Source organism: Buteo buteo, chromosome 1, assembly GCF_964188355.1.
Source record: "Buteo buteo chromosome 1, bButBut1.hap1.1, whole genome shotgun sequence".
NCBI lineage: Eukaryota > Metazoa > Chordata > Aves > Accipitriformes > Accipitridae > Buteo > Buteo buteo.
The window spans coordinates 12345149-12364011 of NC_134171.1; the positions used below are offsets into that span (position 1 = coordinate 12345149).

General features: G+C 39.9%; 1 protein-coding gene across 2 annotated transcripts in view; it reads left to right on the forward strand.

Moving 5' to 3' along the window:
- Nucleotides 1-18863, forward strand: part of AFAP1 (actin filament associated protein 1) — a 120400-nt gene that overhangs the window by 60737 nt on the left and 40800 nt on the right. For both annotated transcript variants that reach the window (XM_075022578.1, XM_075022573.1), the window contains exons 4-5: nucleotides 11924-12032; nucleotides 17613-17824. In XM_075022578.1, the coding sequence (XP_074878679.1) occupies nucleotides 11924-12032; nucleotides 17613-17824 (321 nt within the window). The remainder of the gene's footprint in view (nucleotides 1-11923; nucleotides 12033-17612; nucleotides 17825-18863) is intronic.

Here is an 18863-nt window from a genome sequence, read left to right on the forward strand (position 1 = left end):
TTCAAGTTGTTTTTCTAAAGACAACTGACCTACTTCTCCTTTCTCGTACACTAATGTGTAAATTCCCTTAAAGTTGGTACAGCTGCAATGAGTGAAATGGTGTGAAGTATGAATTAGGTCCAGGAGGTCAACATTGTTTTTTGCAGTAGTGCAGTTTGGTTTTTGTGTAACAAAAATATTTCTCTGAGATACAGTGGGAATTACTGTGGAAGTTGACACAGTTAGAACTGGCTGGTCTGGAGCACGGTCTTGCCATGTTGAGCCTGGCAAAGTGCAGTTTGAACGTGGCCCTCCCCTCTGACCTGCCCATAACGCTGCGGACACTTTCATCTCGGTGAAGTCACCAAGCTGAGCTGGTTTTTCCACAGTGATGGAAGCTGATTTTTGACAGTTTTTCTGCAATTCTGTTGCTGCTGTCAGGCAGTGGTGGTTTTCACGTCCCTTTCTGGTGTCGGTGCCACTCTGAGATCAGCCGGGAAATGTCCTAAGCCTCTCGTTGCCTTGCATTGTCCTATTACAGGTTACAAGTGGTGCTATTTTAAGATGGTAGCACTTCGTAATTTGTGAAAAAGATGACAGGCTGCTGCTGTCCTGCAAAAGACCAGGTAGAGTCAGAAGGGAAGGACAAAACCATCAGCTCTTTGACCTTTGAGCACTGGGGCAAGCTCAGACCCCAGTCTGACTGTTTAAAAACTTCTGAAGTCATGTTGAACTAATGACATTGATCATTAGCTGTTTTTTGGAAACCTTCTGTATTAGATGCCTCTTTGTTAGCCCCTCATTATTACTAGATATGATCAGAGACTGTCATATTATCTTTCTTTTTACACCAGGCTGGACATCAGCGACAGTGGCCAAGATCTAATTTTCCCTTCCATTCATGCTCCTGCACGGTGATTTTCAACCTACTCTGAATCAATGGCATCCTAAAAATTTGTAGCTGATGATGCCAATCTCTATAAAAACCGTACATAATTACATTGCTCAGTGACACAAATACTGAGCTAACTTCCCTAGCCGCTTTTCATAGTCCAGCGGAAGAAATCCCTGGGGCCCACCAGAAGCTAGGAAATTCTGCTCCAGGTTGCCCTTTTTCACATGGCAAGTTGGAAGTCCTGTTGTATGGCACTTCTGTTTGCCAGCCATTCAGGACAGAAACTTTTTGCCACTTGCTGAATAACTTCTAGTGGTGGTCTTAGCCTCCAGTGGAAACACAGTGTGCTGCTGGAACATAGGAATTTACTGGAAGTGGGAATCAATAACTTTAAATAAACTATGCACTGTTTTAAAAGCTATGTTTTTAGCACATCAGTTATTGAGTGTGATGGAAATTAAAGTTTCATTTACACCACTGTTTCTTTTTATGGCACTCAGGGGATTCTGCATTCAAAAATGTTTAGTCTGAATTGATGTTTAAGCTTTTACTTATGTAAAGATGTGTGGGTGGGAAGGAATTCAATATTCCTTAAAGTAGTGCCAGGGGCCAGAATTATGTGTGGGCAGGTGCTGTGCAAGGTTTCCTTTGTAAATCTGTAAATAGACCTGCATATTTGCTCAGGCCAAATCTTGTATCAGTTTTGTTGTTCATCAGGCCATGAACAAAGAGTATAAAATTCATTTTATTTAGAGACATACTGTTTAAATGTTTTAGTTTAAATGAAGTCTCCAGTTATTAAAACACATTAAAGCCCAGAGAGTTTTCCTGGACTCAGTGGGCTTTGGAACAGGTCTTAAAATTGAGGGACAAAGTTGGACCTTGCATATACTTGAAGGAAGCAAATCGCTAAGCATGCAGTCTTTTAGTAATTCTCTTTTTCTGTATACATTCCCTTGCCTACATCTGGTCTAGCGGACTTTCTGTCAGGCTTAGAAAGCACAAATCCTCTCTTGCTTTAGCCTGTGCATACAGCTCCTTCAGATGGCCAGCAAAGTAAAAGTTGCAGATAAAGGATGTGAGCTTCAGGGCAGCTCAGAGTCCTGCTGCAGAACTGAAACACCGCTTGCCCGGGTGCATTTGTATGTGCTTGCTAACATGAATACAGTGCTAGCAGCTAGGGAAGCTTTGCCTGGGTCAGCAGCAGAGGAGGAGATCACCGTGTTTGAAATAGAGTCATACTGGTTCTCCCCTCTTGAATCGGCTTGCTGCGAAGGCTTGTGTCTTTTAGCCTGCTTTCTTCAGACACTTTTAGGGTATTTCCCTGCTCTTGAGAGGCAAGAAGCAGTGCTAGATGATGGGTTTGGAGGAATAACAGCCAATGCTCTGTGCATGCCTCAAAGTGCTGCTGGTGGTTTAACACCTGGGATCCCATCATTGCAATATCACCAAGTTGCCTTGAAGTACATTTTCCACTGAGGCAGTAGGATAACATCCGTGTGTCCCGCTGCTCAGAGGCGCCTGAGGATTACTGGCATAAATTATCCACAGCATGACAGTGACAGACTACTTCTAGCCTCCCAGCATTTGGTTGTCATATTACATCTGACAGTCGGTGATTTCAGTGCACTGTGCAATCCAACAAAATCAAATACAAACAGCACACAGCTATTTTGCATGATTTTCACAGTAAAATTGAGTATACGTTTTGTTTTTCTTGGAATATGGACAATTTAATAATTACTTAACCGCAACAAGTGTCCAGCAAGATGCCAGAACCCCTGTAGACATAAATCAAAAGGATAGGTCATCTTCCTCCAACCCTTTCCTGCAATGTACACAGTCACCCTGTAGGAGTGTTTCATATAAATGGGTTTCCTATTGTGGAGAAGTGATTTGACAGCCTCCCTTTATCTGGCTGCCTGTCAGGTATACTTTTAGATATTTATTAGAAAATGCTGAAAGGAGACAGAGTCCTTGGAGAAGAAAAAAATTGTCCTGAAATCAAAAGGATTTTTGAGGTGATATATCACCAATTACATTAATCATTCCTTGAAAAAAAACCAAAAGAGTGCCAGTCTTAAAGGTTCTAAAATGAGCAGTGGGACTAATGCCATGACAAAAAGCAAGGGGCTCATGTGCCAGATGGGTACTTAATGAATCTTTATTTCATCTTGCTTTTTCTTCTTACACTGAAAAGCAGTTGTTATTCTCTGTTCTTCTTAAAAGATAGTCTTAAGATAGTATTAGCCTTGGAGCTTTTTCCTTGCAGAAAATTTTTAAAAGCCACAAAATAAACTCCACAAAAATTCAGTTTTTTCATTCAGAGCTGGCTAATAGTTTCAGTTTGAACAGATCTCAACAATTCTTCTGTAACGAACAACTAAAGGGGCCTGTTTGATTATTCAGTGCAGTCACTCTTACTATGCAGGCAATTATAAAATACTAACCCTTTCAGAAACTTACCAAAATATATTTACTAGCATTTAGGTTTCTTTAACCCACTAGTTCAATTTGAAAGGCTGCTCCACCATCCTAGTGTTCATTGCCAGCCTCTGTCCTTGTGTTTAAGTAGCTGTTTTTCCTCACCTCAGTAGCTGTGCCTCAGATATCCTTTGAAATTGTAATAGTATTCCTTCCTCCAAAGTTTCATTTCACTCTATTGCATATAAGAAAGGTTCCATCAGTTTCATTTTGAGCTATAGTTGAATTCTAGTGAGCTATATCAGTATTTCTGCCATGCACCTGCTGTAAGGTTCGTGTTCTAGTTTGATCATGAGTGACCAGAACAGAAGAGTCTTCTGGACATAGAATCACAGAATCATTTAGGTTGGAAAAGACCGTTAGGATCATTGAGTGCAACCGTTAACCTAACACTTCCAAGTCCACCACTAAACCATGTCCTTAAACGCCACCCACACGTCTTTATATACCTCCAGGGATGGCGACTCCACCACTTCCCTGGGCAGCCTGTTCTGATACCTGATAACCCTTTCAGTCAAGAATTTTTCCTAATATCCAACCTAAACCTCCCCTGGGGCAACTTGAGGCCATTTCCTCTCGTCCTATCTCCAGCCACCTGACAGAAGAGACCAACACCCACCTCACTACAACCCCCTTTCAGGTAGTTGTAGAGAGCGATAAGGTCTCCCCTCAGCCTCCTCTTCTCCAGGCTAAACAACCCCAGTTCCCTCAGCCGCTCCTCATAAGACTTGTGCTCCAGGCCCCTCACCAACCTGGTTGCCCTTCTCTGGACACGCTCCAGCACCTCAATGTCTTTCCTGTAGTGAGGGACCCAAAACTGAACACAGGACTCGAGGTGCGGCCTCACCAGTGCCCAATACAGGGGAACCATCACCTCCCTGCTCCTGCTGGCCACACGATTTCTGATGCAGGCCAGGATGCCGTTGGCCTTCTTGGCCACTTGGGCACACTGCGGTTGTGGAATACTTTTGGTCATCATATGTGATTGCATAAGGAATAGAGATAAAGAAATGTTTGCAGCCTCTTTTTTGTGTTGGTCGTATCTTGCAGGACACTGTAGTTGCCATTCCCATTTCCCCTGGGTGCATTATTGTTAATGATTTATTTCACATTTGCAAATGGTATCACAGAAAAGTTTTAGCTGAAGTAATTTCCTTCTCAGTTCATTTATAGTATACCTTTATAACAATGCACATCACCACATTTCAAAGCTTTCTTCATGTCTAAGCTGCCAGAATGAGCTGTTCCTGACTGCCTTTAACTGGAATTTGCATTTAAACTGGATGAGCTCAGATCAGGTTTACAGTAGGATTGAACTGTTTTACCAGATTCTTTCTATGATCATTGTGAAGCTATATGCCCTCTTTTCTATCTTTACTAGATACTGATGATCTTTGTACCTTCTTATAAGAAAGCTATTAAATTACTCATGCCACAGATTTGATAGGATATTGCCCCACCATTTTTCATAACATGCTCACTCTTCTGGCCTCAGGTTTTTCATTTCTCGTTTCTATGCTATACGTGTCCATAAACACCCTCCCTCTGCTGATAGCTAGGGACCCGCTTATTTTCTTTCCTAACCATGCTCATTAATGTTCTGTGCACAAACACATGGGAAAGGAATTAGGCCAGTAAGTACCAAGCCTTCTCTTGTTTTTGTTTGATGCAGTGCTCAGGCCCTTAGAGAATAGTGTTCCGGTGGAAATGGTGTTGCCCACACTTTTCTCACTGTGCTGTCTTGTCTTGTCCCCACTGTCATGTCACGTACCTGGATGAGCTTATTAACTCCTGGAAGAGGAAGGTAATTTTGTCTTTGCTGGGGAGTACAGACACTCTTTGAGCACAGTTACAATAAACACCTCTGACTGAGGGTCCCATGCTGCTTAAAATTCAGGTTTGGCTTTCTCATGTAATATGCATGAAAGTGTTCCCTAGTATTAATTAAAGCCCATTTCTTTTCTTGGTACACCCAGACCCTTTGCTTGATATGAGTCAGCTCCATTGTTTTGTCTGAGTGATGCATCCAGCTGGCCATGTAATAATCTTTTATTATAAAATCTGAATGATACAGAAATACTGTGGTTTTGTTTCTGGCTCTTTCTTTTTCACTTTTGAATTATGTCGTTAGACCTTCTGTTATTTCCATGGAATCTGGAGTTTATTTCCACTCCTGTCTTCCACAGAGTTTGGGTGTAACTCCTTCCAGCTATCTGTCCTTCCCGTGGTGTGTTCTGTGCTCCAGTCTTCTCAGTTTTACTTAATACCTCAAATGTTAATAGAATGTAGACGTGGCGCTTAGGGACATGGTTAAGTGGTGGACTTGGCAGTGGTAGGTTAACGGTTAGACTCAGTGATCTTAAAGGTCTTTTCCAACCTAAATGATTCTATGATTCTAAATACAATGGCAAGAACTGAGGACTTAAACTTATGCCTGGGTTCTGCTGCAGGCTGACGTTGCCATCGGAGAGATGCAAGAATGAACTGGGTTCTCTGTTCAGTCGATATACTTTGTTGGTTTCTTACTGTTTCCCTTTGGTCCTCTTCATTGCCATCTTTACCTTGCTGTTGCTTAGGTAAAGGGGTTATCGGGTTATCTAAGCAGAAGTCAGATGTGTTGTGTTTTGTGAAATGGTAATTCAGTTCCTGGTGAGGTTCCTGTGTAAACTCTCTCCGGACAATCTTCAGATCAAACTGTGGAGCCATGGTATGCCCTGATTCAGTCTTTAAACGCGAGCAAGTCTGTTCAGATCCCTTTCCCATCATCAGGCTGTGCTTTCTGAGGCTGTGATCTGTCCATAGTCACGATACTCTACTTACTAAGCACTTTTTCAGAGATACCTTTAATTAGGCATTCACGCTGAGTCAGCAGACACACTCTTAGGCTGTGTCAGGTGTACCTCCACTCCCTGGAGGACAGTCTGCAAAGCGTGTACCTTCTTGTGTTCTGTCTTAAACCTGCTCAAGTCACTCTTCAGGATCACCCTAAGGAAAAGCTTCGCTTGTGCTTATACTCATCCTCCACCTGGTAATCACTTCCACTAGCGTTTCCTCCTTGCCCTCAACTGTTCAGCACTGCAGTAGGAGCTGGTGGGTTACCAGTTCAACTCTGGGTTACCAGTTCAGCCCTTTGCAGGATTGCTGGGCCTCCCACCATGTCTGACTCTGGCTCTTGATTTCTTGGGCCGTTCCTTTTGGTTTTTTTTTCCTGGTAGCACCGGTGTCCCAGAGGCGTGTGCTGTAATTGCGTGGGTACACTCAGCGGTGGTTGGTAGGACTATACCAACAGCCTGTCGTGCAGCTGTGTTCCCCACCTCCTGGTGGGGCTGACAGGGTTACTCTGTTCCAAAAAGCTGAGTTTGGTGTCTGTCTGGCCGGTATGCTGTCTTTTGTCAGATGTGCTCAGAAGCTGAAAAGAGAAGTTGTTAGACTTCTTTCACGTTATTGGGCTCCCGGTTTTGTAGGGTCCAGCTGACAAGCTGAGAAATTAAGAACCTTAGAATATGGAGCTGAGGTCAAATGCAGAATTCTTCTCAGCTTCTACTTGTCTATACTCAGGCTAGTATTTCCCTCCTGCACAGCTCAGTATGGTCTTAAAGTCCCATATAGTCAGCGCTTTTGTCCTGAATAAATCCAAGGTCCATCCAGGTCCTCAGCTGCTGGCAATAAACAGTGATTTCTCTTTAGTGCCTTAGCAATTCTGAGTTTATATAAAGGCTTTCTTAACAAGTGCGTGGCAAGTACTAATGCCCAATTTCCAGCCTTTACAGTAGTACGACAAAGCCTGGTTGAAATGTGCGGTCAGTAATTTTGCCAATTGTATTGATACCCAGTTTGTTGATTCATCTTGCTTTCTGGACATCCATTTTTTTACACGTGGGGAGAGGGTTCATAAGTGTGTGAGCACTGTTCCCCCTCCAGGCTGAGGATGCGGTGGGGTTGTACAGAGGTCAGGTCTGAGCTTGCTCCAAAGCAAATGGCATGTGCACGTGTCAAGGTTTCTTCTTGACAGCCCACATTTGCCTTCTGGCTTCTGAATAGCTTTATTATGCATCACCAGTGTGTGACCACTTTTCCAGTCTCATGTTGCTGCTTTCAGTGTTGAGGGGTTACGTAGCAGCTGGCTCCACAGTCGGGCTGGATCCGAATTGGTGGTTGATCTAATAACACACATGCGAGCATGGCCCTCGAATTGCTGGCAGCCTTTGCCTGCAGCACGGGTGTACTGACAGTCTCTGCTAAAGTCACTGCTTTGCACTGGAAATCTCCACGTCCTAAATCATTGCATAAAGGGAGGTGTTTCTTTCTGTTTCCTACAAAGTGTAAGTCTTCATTGGGGTGTAAAGTGATTTTATATCCTCAGGCCCCTATACAATGACATTTATTTTCCTCTGTCTTTCATACTGCTTTCCACACTGTGTACTTCCACATCGTCAGCAGATATCAGCCAGACTACCCCTAAAAAAAAAAGTTACTGTCTAACTTGCTAGGTACCCTTGGACAGGAGGGGGAAACAAAGTAATTTATCTCCTAGGATAAAGAAGGAAAGAGTTCATTTGTGGTCTGTGGAACACAGAGGAGCAGGTGAAGGGGAAGACCATAATATGACATAAAACTAATATTTCCCCTAAGTCTGCTTCATGGTGTCCGGTAGAATAATGTGTTTTATTATCCAGGTAAATATTGCTTATTATTTGGAGATACTTTTTTCTTTCTCTCAACAATCCTTCCTGTAAACTGGAGTTGGGCATCCCGTGCACAGTCCAGTCTTTAACGTCTTCAGAGATCTCAACTCTGTAGTGTAATTATCATCCACTCCTCTTCTTGGTTTCACGTAAAGCATCTCTCCTTTTGCTTCACACCCAGCACCTGACAAACACCTCCATCAGTAGTGTTTCAGTATTACTGGTATTACTCTGCGCAACAATATCTCACTTATCTTTGTCCCTTTTCCTCCAATGGCATAAAAATAATGGTAATTTTTTTTCTAACTCAGTTCTTATTCCTGTGATTGAGCAAGGTTATTTGTCTTGAAAGGCAGCATTCTCTAGTTTTCTTCCCTGTTGCCTGTTGTAAAAAAAATAAAAGTAGAAATTCGTGCTAATGCCTTCTTTGCAGGTTGCCAGGTCTTTCCTCCTAATACCACTCAAACTACAGATGTTCTGGGGTTTTTTTGAGGTTTAATCCTTTTACAGAATATGTAAATAGTTCTGTGGGTTTTTAGGCCTTTTTATTTTTCAGGCAAACTAATGAAAAGTGATTGAATCAAGAATTACTTCAGTTCATAATTCATAACTTCACCAAAATTCCTCCACTAAAAATTGCCAGGTTGAAAGAATTAAACAATACAACTAGCAATAGTAAAAAAAATTAAAGCACTGTAAATATTAGTATGTAATGCCAGAATCCTCAGATGTACTTTTTGCATTTCTTGATGCTCAAACTCTTACATATTCCATAGTTCCCAAAAGATGTAGTTGTTTGTGGTACAGATTTGAGTGAGATATTTATATTTTGTATTTAAACAGATTTATTTTGTATTTAAATAATTGTTGTTGGATTTTCTTTCAATATTAAAGCAGCCTTGCTCTAATCAGAAAGTATTTAATGTTGGATGTTTCTGTTTTTCCTAAATTTTTTTTTTTTAAATCTTTTTTATAATTGTTTTCAACTTTGTTATGGCAAGCACTGCAAAATGCATTTCAGAGAGGAGGGCCTGGTTAATTCAGCAATGGATTCCATCTGTGTTGACGTTGGCTGCAAAGCCCAGCCCGCCCCAGCTGTATGAAGTAACTGGTGCTCCAGCAGGGTCGAATTCAGACAAGCACCATTTGTGTTTCATTTCCTTTTTTCTTTCTTTCTGAATAACATTTTGTCTAAAAACAAGGATTCCCCCCTGCCCCCCCGCCCCGATCTTTATTGGAACCTCTGACTTGTTTCTGGATAAAAGATAGCTTTGAAACCTCGGTGCTGTGTCAAGTCAAAATTGGCATGACCCTTGGGACAGGTATTTCCTGGGTGAATTAGGTTTAATAATGATAGGAATTTCATATATTGTGTATACACCTGATGGGAAAAGTAGTTTAAGGCTAGACCAAGATATTAATATATCTGTCTAATGAAAGGGGTGGTATGAATCGACACTGCCCCAGGAACAAACCTTGACCCCAACTCACTTGAGCAAGGCTCTGCCCACCTGTGTGAAGGGAGAAAATACAAACTCTTTGGAGGCAGTTCCCCCCATTGTGTCTAGCAGTTCAGGCCACACAAAGCTGATGTGTGCAGGTGTGTAGGGCAAAATTCATAATTGCTGTCAATTTTCCAATATTAACATATAATATTTTTTAATGTCCCTTATGCCTGTTGCACAGCAGCAGCTAACCTTGAAAGACTCATTTATTTTGTGATGATGTGCAGATTTGCAATTTGGGGCTTTTTTTCAGTGGAATTACAGGGATACTATGCTAAAAGTCATATTTTTTTCATTATTTTGCTTCTTTGACAGATAATTTCTCCAGCAAAACTGGTCTGTGAGGAAAACTCATTTGGTTCACATTGTAGATAACAGTAATTGCCGTCTCTTATCTGTAATTGAGTGTGACATATGAAGTTGGCTATATCATTTGATACAGAAGTAATATTAGTGTAAATCTCAATCTGACCAAGAATTTCCATGTTCAGGCACGAATCAGTTCATTGTTTGTGAGGAAGTTTCTGATTTTACTTGGTGCACAAAGGGAATGCGGTGCTGGATGAGCTGAAGGGCAGGTTTAGTCGCTAGCTCCTTGCCTTCCTGCACGTTGGGAATACACAAGCACTTGCCTGCAAGGAGGAATACCCTACTCGATACAAATTTAACTACAGAGCGCACTAAGGGTGGGACTCGTCTTGCCGATGTTGTTAAGAATTAGGTGTCTGGCGTAGGTGTGTAATCAGTAATGAGATTTGGAGATGTCTAGCTTTGAAATATGCAAAGATGAATCCAGCCCTGAAGGTGCCCGCAGAAGTAATTTCATTACAGCTAATGCCACTTATGTTATTAAAGCTGGGGTTCCTGCCAGGTAACTTTAGGTCTATAGCAAAAGAGAAGTATAGTCGCTGTGGCTTCAGCTGTATTATGTGGAAGAAGACTCTCTGCCTCTGCTAGACTGTTCAGCCCACCTGAGTTGCAGTCCAGAAGTATCTGTATCTGACCGTGAGCAAAGCCCACCCTGACTAGTTTCTTACTTCAGTATCTCTGTTCCCCAAGTTTGGACTGGGTCAGTCCAAGGCAGACAAACACAGTTACATCTGTTTCATTACCTGAAAAAAGAGAAAGAGGTATTGGAAAAATGTTACGGCAGAAATGAGACTCTGCTTACAAGTTACATTTTTGTAATCATACAATAAACCACTAGTGTTGGAAAAAGACTTCAGTATTTTCTCTAATATGAAAATATGGAACTAAAAACCTGCGGCCAGTATGAATGAATTCTATAAAATACAGTTGTTTTGGTACTTGTTAAAGAAATAGAACAGTAAAGTCATATGGAAGAAGTCACAGAGTACTAAATTTACTTTGTTACTATATCAACATACCAGCAGTTGATCAGTTTTAAATTTAAAACAGGTTTATATTTAGAAAAGAAGCATTTTAGAATTTGACCTGGTATTTGAAATATTTATTTTATCATATAATAGTTTCTTGATGTTCCAAACTTTTCATTGGTTGTAGCTCAGTTTTCACTATGTAGAAATAGCATTTTAAAAATTAATGTCTGATTAAGAATTGATTTGAAAAACAAAATGCATCGTGAAAATATGGTCTAAATTATATGTCCTTGATCTCTGCCATCCCAGGCTATTTAACTTTTCTACCCTGTCCAACCAAACTGTTGTTTCCTGCTGTAATAGGAATTAATTTAGGTGTAAAATACTAACAAATAAACCTTAACTCTGTAAAATGGTCCACACACAGAAATCTCTTTCCTACATAGACTCTTTAGATTTCTAGTTCTTAAATAGAGAACTATATCTTTTCAACATTTTTATCACTTAATGCTGTTGTAGAAAGAACTTTTAATGTAGCTGTTATCTTGATTTTGCATCCTTAACAATGGCAAGTAGGATCCTACTGTGTTTATATCCCCAAAGGACTCAGCTGAAGGACATGCAAGGTTCTACTTCCTTATCATGAGTGGAGGTAAAATTGTTGACAATAATGGTACATTTAAAAATTCATCATTATGTTATGAAGCATAATTAAGTGACTGTATTGCTTCAAATCTCAACCTCTACTTATTATTGTTTAGTTATAACAACATATGAGGAACTTGAGATTTAGGCTTGTTTCCCTTCTAAAAGATGCTAACCTGCAGAACACACCTTATTCAAAGGACAACATCTAATTCACCCCTCCAGAGCCTTACCTTCAGAGATGGTTAACATAAGAAATAGTCACAGGAGCAGGCATTGGGTTTATAAGGCTGGTAACATTAGCACTGATGATGAGCAGATGTTCTGACCGTGTTTAATGTAACACCTTGTTGGTATGTAATCATTTTTTCTTTTTTTTTCTCTATTTAGCCACCAGATAATGGGCCTCCACCATTACCAACATCTTCTCTTCCTGAAGGCTATTACGAAGAGGCAGTGCCACTTAGTCCTGGGAAGGCTCCTGAGTATATCACTTCCAGTAAGTAATACATTTCCAGATCAGTTTCTGAGCAATTGGTAATTCCAGTGTCCAACTTTTTTAGTATTTGACAGCTACATCTCTATTAGTGCTGTGTTGTAAGCATGGCTTTGACCGTTTGGGTCTGGCTCTGGTTATCCTCACTTGCCATGCATTGGTTTGGTTTGCAGAACTGTTTTGGTGTGCACAAACCAGGCTCCCTTTACAGGAAACTAAACCAGGAGCTTAAGTTAGGTGTGCATAAATGTGTTTCAGCTGCTATTGAAGGTAGACGGTCCAAATCGGCCACTAGTCTTTTGGACAGCTCTGAACCATGAACGTGGTGGGGCATTGGACCAGGAGTCCAGAGTTGAGTATCATCCAGAGTAAACCTCTCTAAACTGGCGATACTGTAAATGTAGAGGTCTTAGAAACTGGTGCTGATCTGCAGATCCACTGGTATGCTTCTGCTGCACTGAATTACTTGCTAAAGTAGACAAAAGAAAAAAGGAATTATTGAAATGGTGTGATTTGCAGCATTTTGGTGACACGTTATGGAAAGGGATAAATCAGTCATACTGGCTCCCAAAAGCCATGTTTGATGCACATGACAGTATTTTTGTGACTACTTGTTTAGTGCGAAAGGCAGAGGGCTGCCTCCTAACTGACCACCAGAACGTCCTTCTGCAACAACACACAAATGCTCTTTCTCATGTCCAAATACTTATCCAAAGACCTATTGACTTAAGTGGAGCTATGCTGAGAGCACGCTGATGAAACGCTGAAATGACTGCTGTGAGCATTTACACAGGGTCAGTCAACAGGACATTATGTACCAAAAAATTGCAAAGGTTTTCCTTTTTGCTGCTTTTTTATTGGCTGGGGTAATTTATTACTTGTGTGTGGCTGATTTATCACTAATCATTATTTTCTATGGCCCAAAGATTAAAGGCATGTCTTCCCCCATTTTATAGCCATTTTTATTATTTGAACCAGAACAAATGAATAAAATGATATCTCTGTTCTTAAAACATGCACAGGAGTTACCTTAGAACATTAATTATGCATTTGTACACTGCACAAACTGAGGTTATCTGGCAGCTCTTAATTTACCTAAGAAATTCAAGGTAAGAGTTTCATATACTGTAAAGCAAATGAAGGAACATAGTCTTAGCAGAGTAGCAGAATCACCCCTCTCTTCACTTCCTCCCTTGAAATGCTGCAGGGTGGTCCTGCTACACCCTGTAATCCAGTGAACCGCGATTTGTGTTTTGTCATTAAACAAGAGCCATGCTCAGGCAGAAAAATATTAATAATACAAATATTAATAGCACTGCTAAAGGATCGCCTAGGGAAAAAGAAGACAAAATATGAAACTTATTTCTTACTGTACTTAGCCACCCAAATCCACAAAAATATTTAGGATATAAGCCTTAAAAGTTCATTAATAATTCCATGATTTAATTATATATATATATCCAGACATTTAAAGCTCCGTTAGTGTAACTTATCATCTCACTTGCTGTGATTTTGCTGTATTTTCTTATGCCCTGAACTCCTTATCATCTCTTTTAATTTGTCTTAAAAGATTCCGCTCTTCATTGGTAATAAAGTTGCTTTTAAATTCAATATGACATTAGTAATATATCTCCACTCATGCAAAACTTCCACTAAATGCAGTTGTGTGGTAATTAAAATAAGCCACTAAAGCAGTGTATTAACCGAAGATGTAACCTTAGCTGTTCAAACTGTTTGAGATGGAGAAGACCATAACAAAGAAGTGCTGAAAGTATAAGAAGTGCAAGAATAAACTGCTAAACAACTGTTGGGCTAGGTATCATTATCTTAAGTAAATATTCCTATGCAATATTTCTGTGATATCATTAATAGCAAGGAGGCTCACATATCGTGTGTCCTGCCTGCAAAGGCAAAGAGGAACTGAAGGAAATTGCAGAATATAGGTCATGAAAATGAAATATCCGTAACTTTCCCAAGTCCCTGTTATCTGTTTGTAAACAAACACTTGCATGTAGATGACAATAAGACGGTATATGCCTTGTCTGAGAACTCTCTTTCTCTTTATTAAAAGCTACTGATCTGTATAATATGCCTAAATTATTACAGGCTAATCTTTGGAATACATTATTACAAATACTGTGAAAGTCCATTGTGATTTTCACCCCTTAACAGTGGAAAATTTGGGTGAAGATAAGGGTGAAAAGCCAATGTCAAAAGAAGCTAGAATAATCAGAAAATGCAGAAGATGCAAAAACAGGTAGATTAGCAGCTTCGGAACATGTTGTATCAGTGCGTCCTAAGTCTCTGAGACTTTAGTAGACTTAATAAACCCACTTTATTTTGGAGAGGTATTTTCCACTTTTTCTGCACATGCTAGTTTGTGTCTCAGAGCCTGAAAGCCTTGTTCTGGATGTGATACAGCAATTTGGAGAAACAAAGAATAGAAGCGAGATGTGGCAAAGAGCGGCAAAGTTTCAGCCCAGATGATATGAGTCGTACTCCAAGCTGGTCATCCTTCCTGGTGTGAGTCACAGAGCAAACTCTTCTTCTGGCCAAGAGTCCCACAAACCAAGGAGAAGAAAACCATGAGGACTAGTTCGTGGGCAGGATATGGCAACAGGTCCCCAGAGATCCAGTTAGCCTGTGTGAGGGTGGGAGCCTCAGAAGCTCCTGTTGGCTTTCAGCCTCCTGTAAACTGAGATTTGGATGAACCTGCAACTGCTGTGCAGAGTCTCTCTGCTGATCATACAACTTACGGCTAACGTGGAATCTGCACTTGGACTGCTTGTGAGCCTCATAGGAAGTACCTGTAGGATATTTAACATGCAGAATTTCAGTCTCTACTTTGAAGTCTTAATCAGCACTTCCTACAGTAATTTTTTTTAGAAATCGGTAAAACTTGCTGTAAGAAAAAAAAAAAAATCATAAGATTCACTGTTGTGAGGAAAAAGCAATGATTTAACCCAGTAACTTTGCTGAAAGGAAGGTGAGATTGCTGCATGGGGTTTATGGTAAGAAGAAAACCAGCTTTTTGATATATGGCAAAGAGATGAGCAATAATTTTATCCAAGGTGAAACCTTCTTTTCTGCAATATGAAAAAGTTAAATGATGTCCTAAAGAGGAAGGAAAAACAATGTGTTAAAACGCATTTAGTTTTTGCATCCTTTTGACTGATGCACTTAAAAATGCAGATGGGGAAGGCATATTTGATAGACCTTCCTCTGACAGAAAAGTCTTTGACTCTGTCATGCAAACATCCCTTCTTCAGTATGGACTCAGAGTGTAGAAAAATGTCCCAGCTCCACTCTCTTGGGAGGACTGTGTTTAAGGAGTGTCCCTCCTGTACAGTCATGCTTCAAGTTGATCTGATGAAAATTAACCCCCAGACACTCTTACATTGAAAAAGTGGTTTCTTAATTTTGGAGGAAAAATCTCATTAGTAATTAAACAGAAAAATGCTACCAGAGTAGTATTTCCATATCTCAATATATGAGCAGTGACTTCTTGCTTCTGCTTCTTACCTCAAAAAAATGTAAGTTTCAGGATAATATTATTGCCAAAACTAGAACAAAATCACAAATGCGGTAAAGGAGTTTTGTAGAAAGGCAGCAAACATCAAGGTGAACATTATGACAGTGGCATAGTTGCAACAAAGATCACTACTAAATTCAAAGAAGGGATGAGGAGGTTATGGGCACCTAAGTATTACTGTTTTGAAAAGGGAAAGGCAGGAGTTAAAGATGAAGTTCCCAGAGAGATAGCAACTTTAGGTTATGGCAGGTTGTGCCTTAACCTGTGCCTTTGGGATAAGGCCTTCTTGAAGATGCTGATTTCAGGACTACACCTCACATCTTCGTACTCGGTAACACCACATGACTCATTCTGCCTTTGCTTCGAACAGGCTGGCATGCTACTGTGTGTTTGAGACTGGTCGATGATCTCTCAAGCACTTCCTGACATTTCTATGTGAAAGTTTGCGGACAGCCACTCCAAAAGGAGGTCAGGGCTGGGGAATGTTTTGTTTTGGTTCTGGTTTTGGTGGGTTTTTGTTTAGGCTTTTTTCCTGCTTCACGGGGAGGAAGGAGGAAGAGATGGATGAAGCGGCAACTTCTACCAGATCTTACACATTCTTTTAAACAAATATGCAAAAATAAATACTCTGGAATAAATGTTTCCAAATCTGTCAGTTTAAACATCTACCCTAAGTTCTTCCATCTGTCTCTTGATTTTTGTAAAGCAAGTGAAAAATTGTAGTGTTTTCCCATTGATAATCATCTGAGGCTTTTACCACTTGCCCATATGGAGCTGCCCCAAACCAAACACTCCGTAGCAGAATTGACCAGAAGATGGGAATTCAATTAAAAAAAAAAAAAAAAAGTTTCCAGAGCTTCAAATTTTATCTTCATTTCACTTTGGAATGAAGATACACTGTTTTGTACACTTCTGTGAAAACACAAATCAAATCAGAGTATCTACTCTTGATTCAGAGATGTGAGGTCTGGGTATATCCCATTCTGACTATGCACGTAGGGAGAAACTGATGTAGAATGAGCTTTCCAGCAATCCATTCCCTTGTCCTCTTCCCAGTTGTCCCAGGTCTCCTTCCTACATCCCAACTGTGTCCTAAATACCTAGCTAAGGCAAATGAGAGATTTTCTTCCACCTTTTGGCCTAAAAATGTATCAAAGCCTACTTGAAATGTTTAGATGAAATTTCAGCTGTTAAAAATATTCCCATCAATTTTCCTCCATGGGGCATATGCCACTGGATAACAGGCATGCCTTCAGGTGTTGTTATCTGAAGGGCTTTATATATATATACACATACCCACCTAAACAAATAAATTATTTTTGTAGTTGAGGGGACTACTAGAGTGGACTGCATTGTTGAAAAGGAAAGGCCTGAACAAAGATTGTTTAATTAAAAAGGAATCTTGCCATTCCATCACCAAACTTGGAGCAAAATTAAGCTGTTCAGGCTAAAAGCACATAACAAAACATTTTTTTTGCAGAATGCCTTTAACTCCAGCAGAATCTGTAGTTCAAGGAACAGCATTGTCTATTCAGTGTTAATTGTATCAGTGCAGGTGCTGTATTTGAGAATTATATGAAGTGTTATGATAGGTAGGTAGTGCCCCATAATGTACTTTTGTGTACTTAGTCATAGTCAGTGTTTGTTTCTTGATATGCTGTACTAATATTGACATTTCTGTGCCTACATTTTGCATTATGCAATAGGACAAGGTGAAGATGTTTCTCTGTAAAAGAATTACAAAAGATGAAGGTATCTGCTAAATAATATTTTGAAGATAATAAAACACTACTTTTAGCTATGTATTTCCAGCTTATTCTTTCCATTAAAATTCCCAAGGTGTCAGTATGGGTCTTCTATAAAGTTTTATAATGCAACAGCATCTCTTCTTCAATTAACTTAATGTATTGATACTACTAAGCAATGAAACAGTAATTTGTTCATGGCTGACTTTCAAAAGCCTTAACTTAAAAATGAACCCTGTTGAGATTTTCAGTTATTTCAGTGTGTTTCAGGCTAAATGTTTTGACACTTTTACGCTTTTCTTAAAGATTATGACTCAGATGCTATGAGCAGCTCTTATGAATCCTATGATGAAGAGGAGGAGGATGGAAAGGGGAAGAAAATGAGACATCAGTGGCCTTCCGAGGAAGCCTCTATGGATCTGGTGAAGGATGCCAAAATCTGTGCCTTCCTTCTTAGGAAAAAACGATTTGGGCAATGGACCAAACTACTGTGTGTTATCAAAGAAAACAAACTACTGGTAATTTTTATTTTTATCTAGCTATATTTTCTTTGTACCTTTTAGATGATACATTTATTTTTACAGGAATCTGGTTTTTGGAATATGTTCTACAGACAGTTGCCAAGTCTACAGTAACCTTACCAAAGAGTTCAGTCATGATTTACCCAAGAAGCAGAGAAGCACTGAAATTATAAGTGTATCATTTAGCCACTTCAAACTTTGATTTTTATTGCACTTAAACTTAAACCCAGGCAGTTTCCTGATATTGGAAAGAAAGTCTGGCCTATTATCTTCTAATGTATTTCATTTGGAAAAAAAAATTGCTGAAACTGTAAATCCAATCTTTCATTCCCTGCGGACAAAAAAATCTCATAGGGAGCTTTGTGTATGAACTGTTGGATCAGACCGCTGGAGAGAAAAGTCCCTTGTTAGACTGAGAATTCACTTGGCACCATATGCCGTGGTAATGTATACACTTTAAACTAAACCTTTGCCATCTGTTCTGCGGTAATTACAGATGCAGTATTCACATGATGCACAGCTGCATTATAGAAAGGAAAGAAACAAGTGGATGTATTTGTTCCTTAAGCAAATATGTTATGTTTCTTTCTGATTGGAGGCACCAGTAAAAGATCTGATAAGTTAGTAAATTATCTGCTCATAGATGTCTTTTTAGTTTCTGAAAAGAGAGCCTAATTGAGGGAAATGCTTATTTCTGTGTCATTATAAGCGAACTAAAGCTTACAGTAATAAATAAGTTGGGCACTCCCTGCCTTCCTGTCTGGTGCTTCCAACAGTTGTAACTAATTACGTGACTAATAATTACTGCAATATCCCAAACGTTAAAAGCTGATTAACAGGTGATAGAACATCTTCTGTAGAACCTCATTATTCTACACTGGTACATGTAGTTTAGGTGTGTTCACTTTCCAAGTACATTTGTGCTTATGGCAGTATAGGAAATAACAGGCTATGAAATAGAAGTACATGAAATAGAGGTAAGAGGTTTCTGAAAATATAGTTGGAATGAATTTGCTAGTTTTCAGTGGTTACTGAG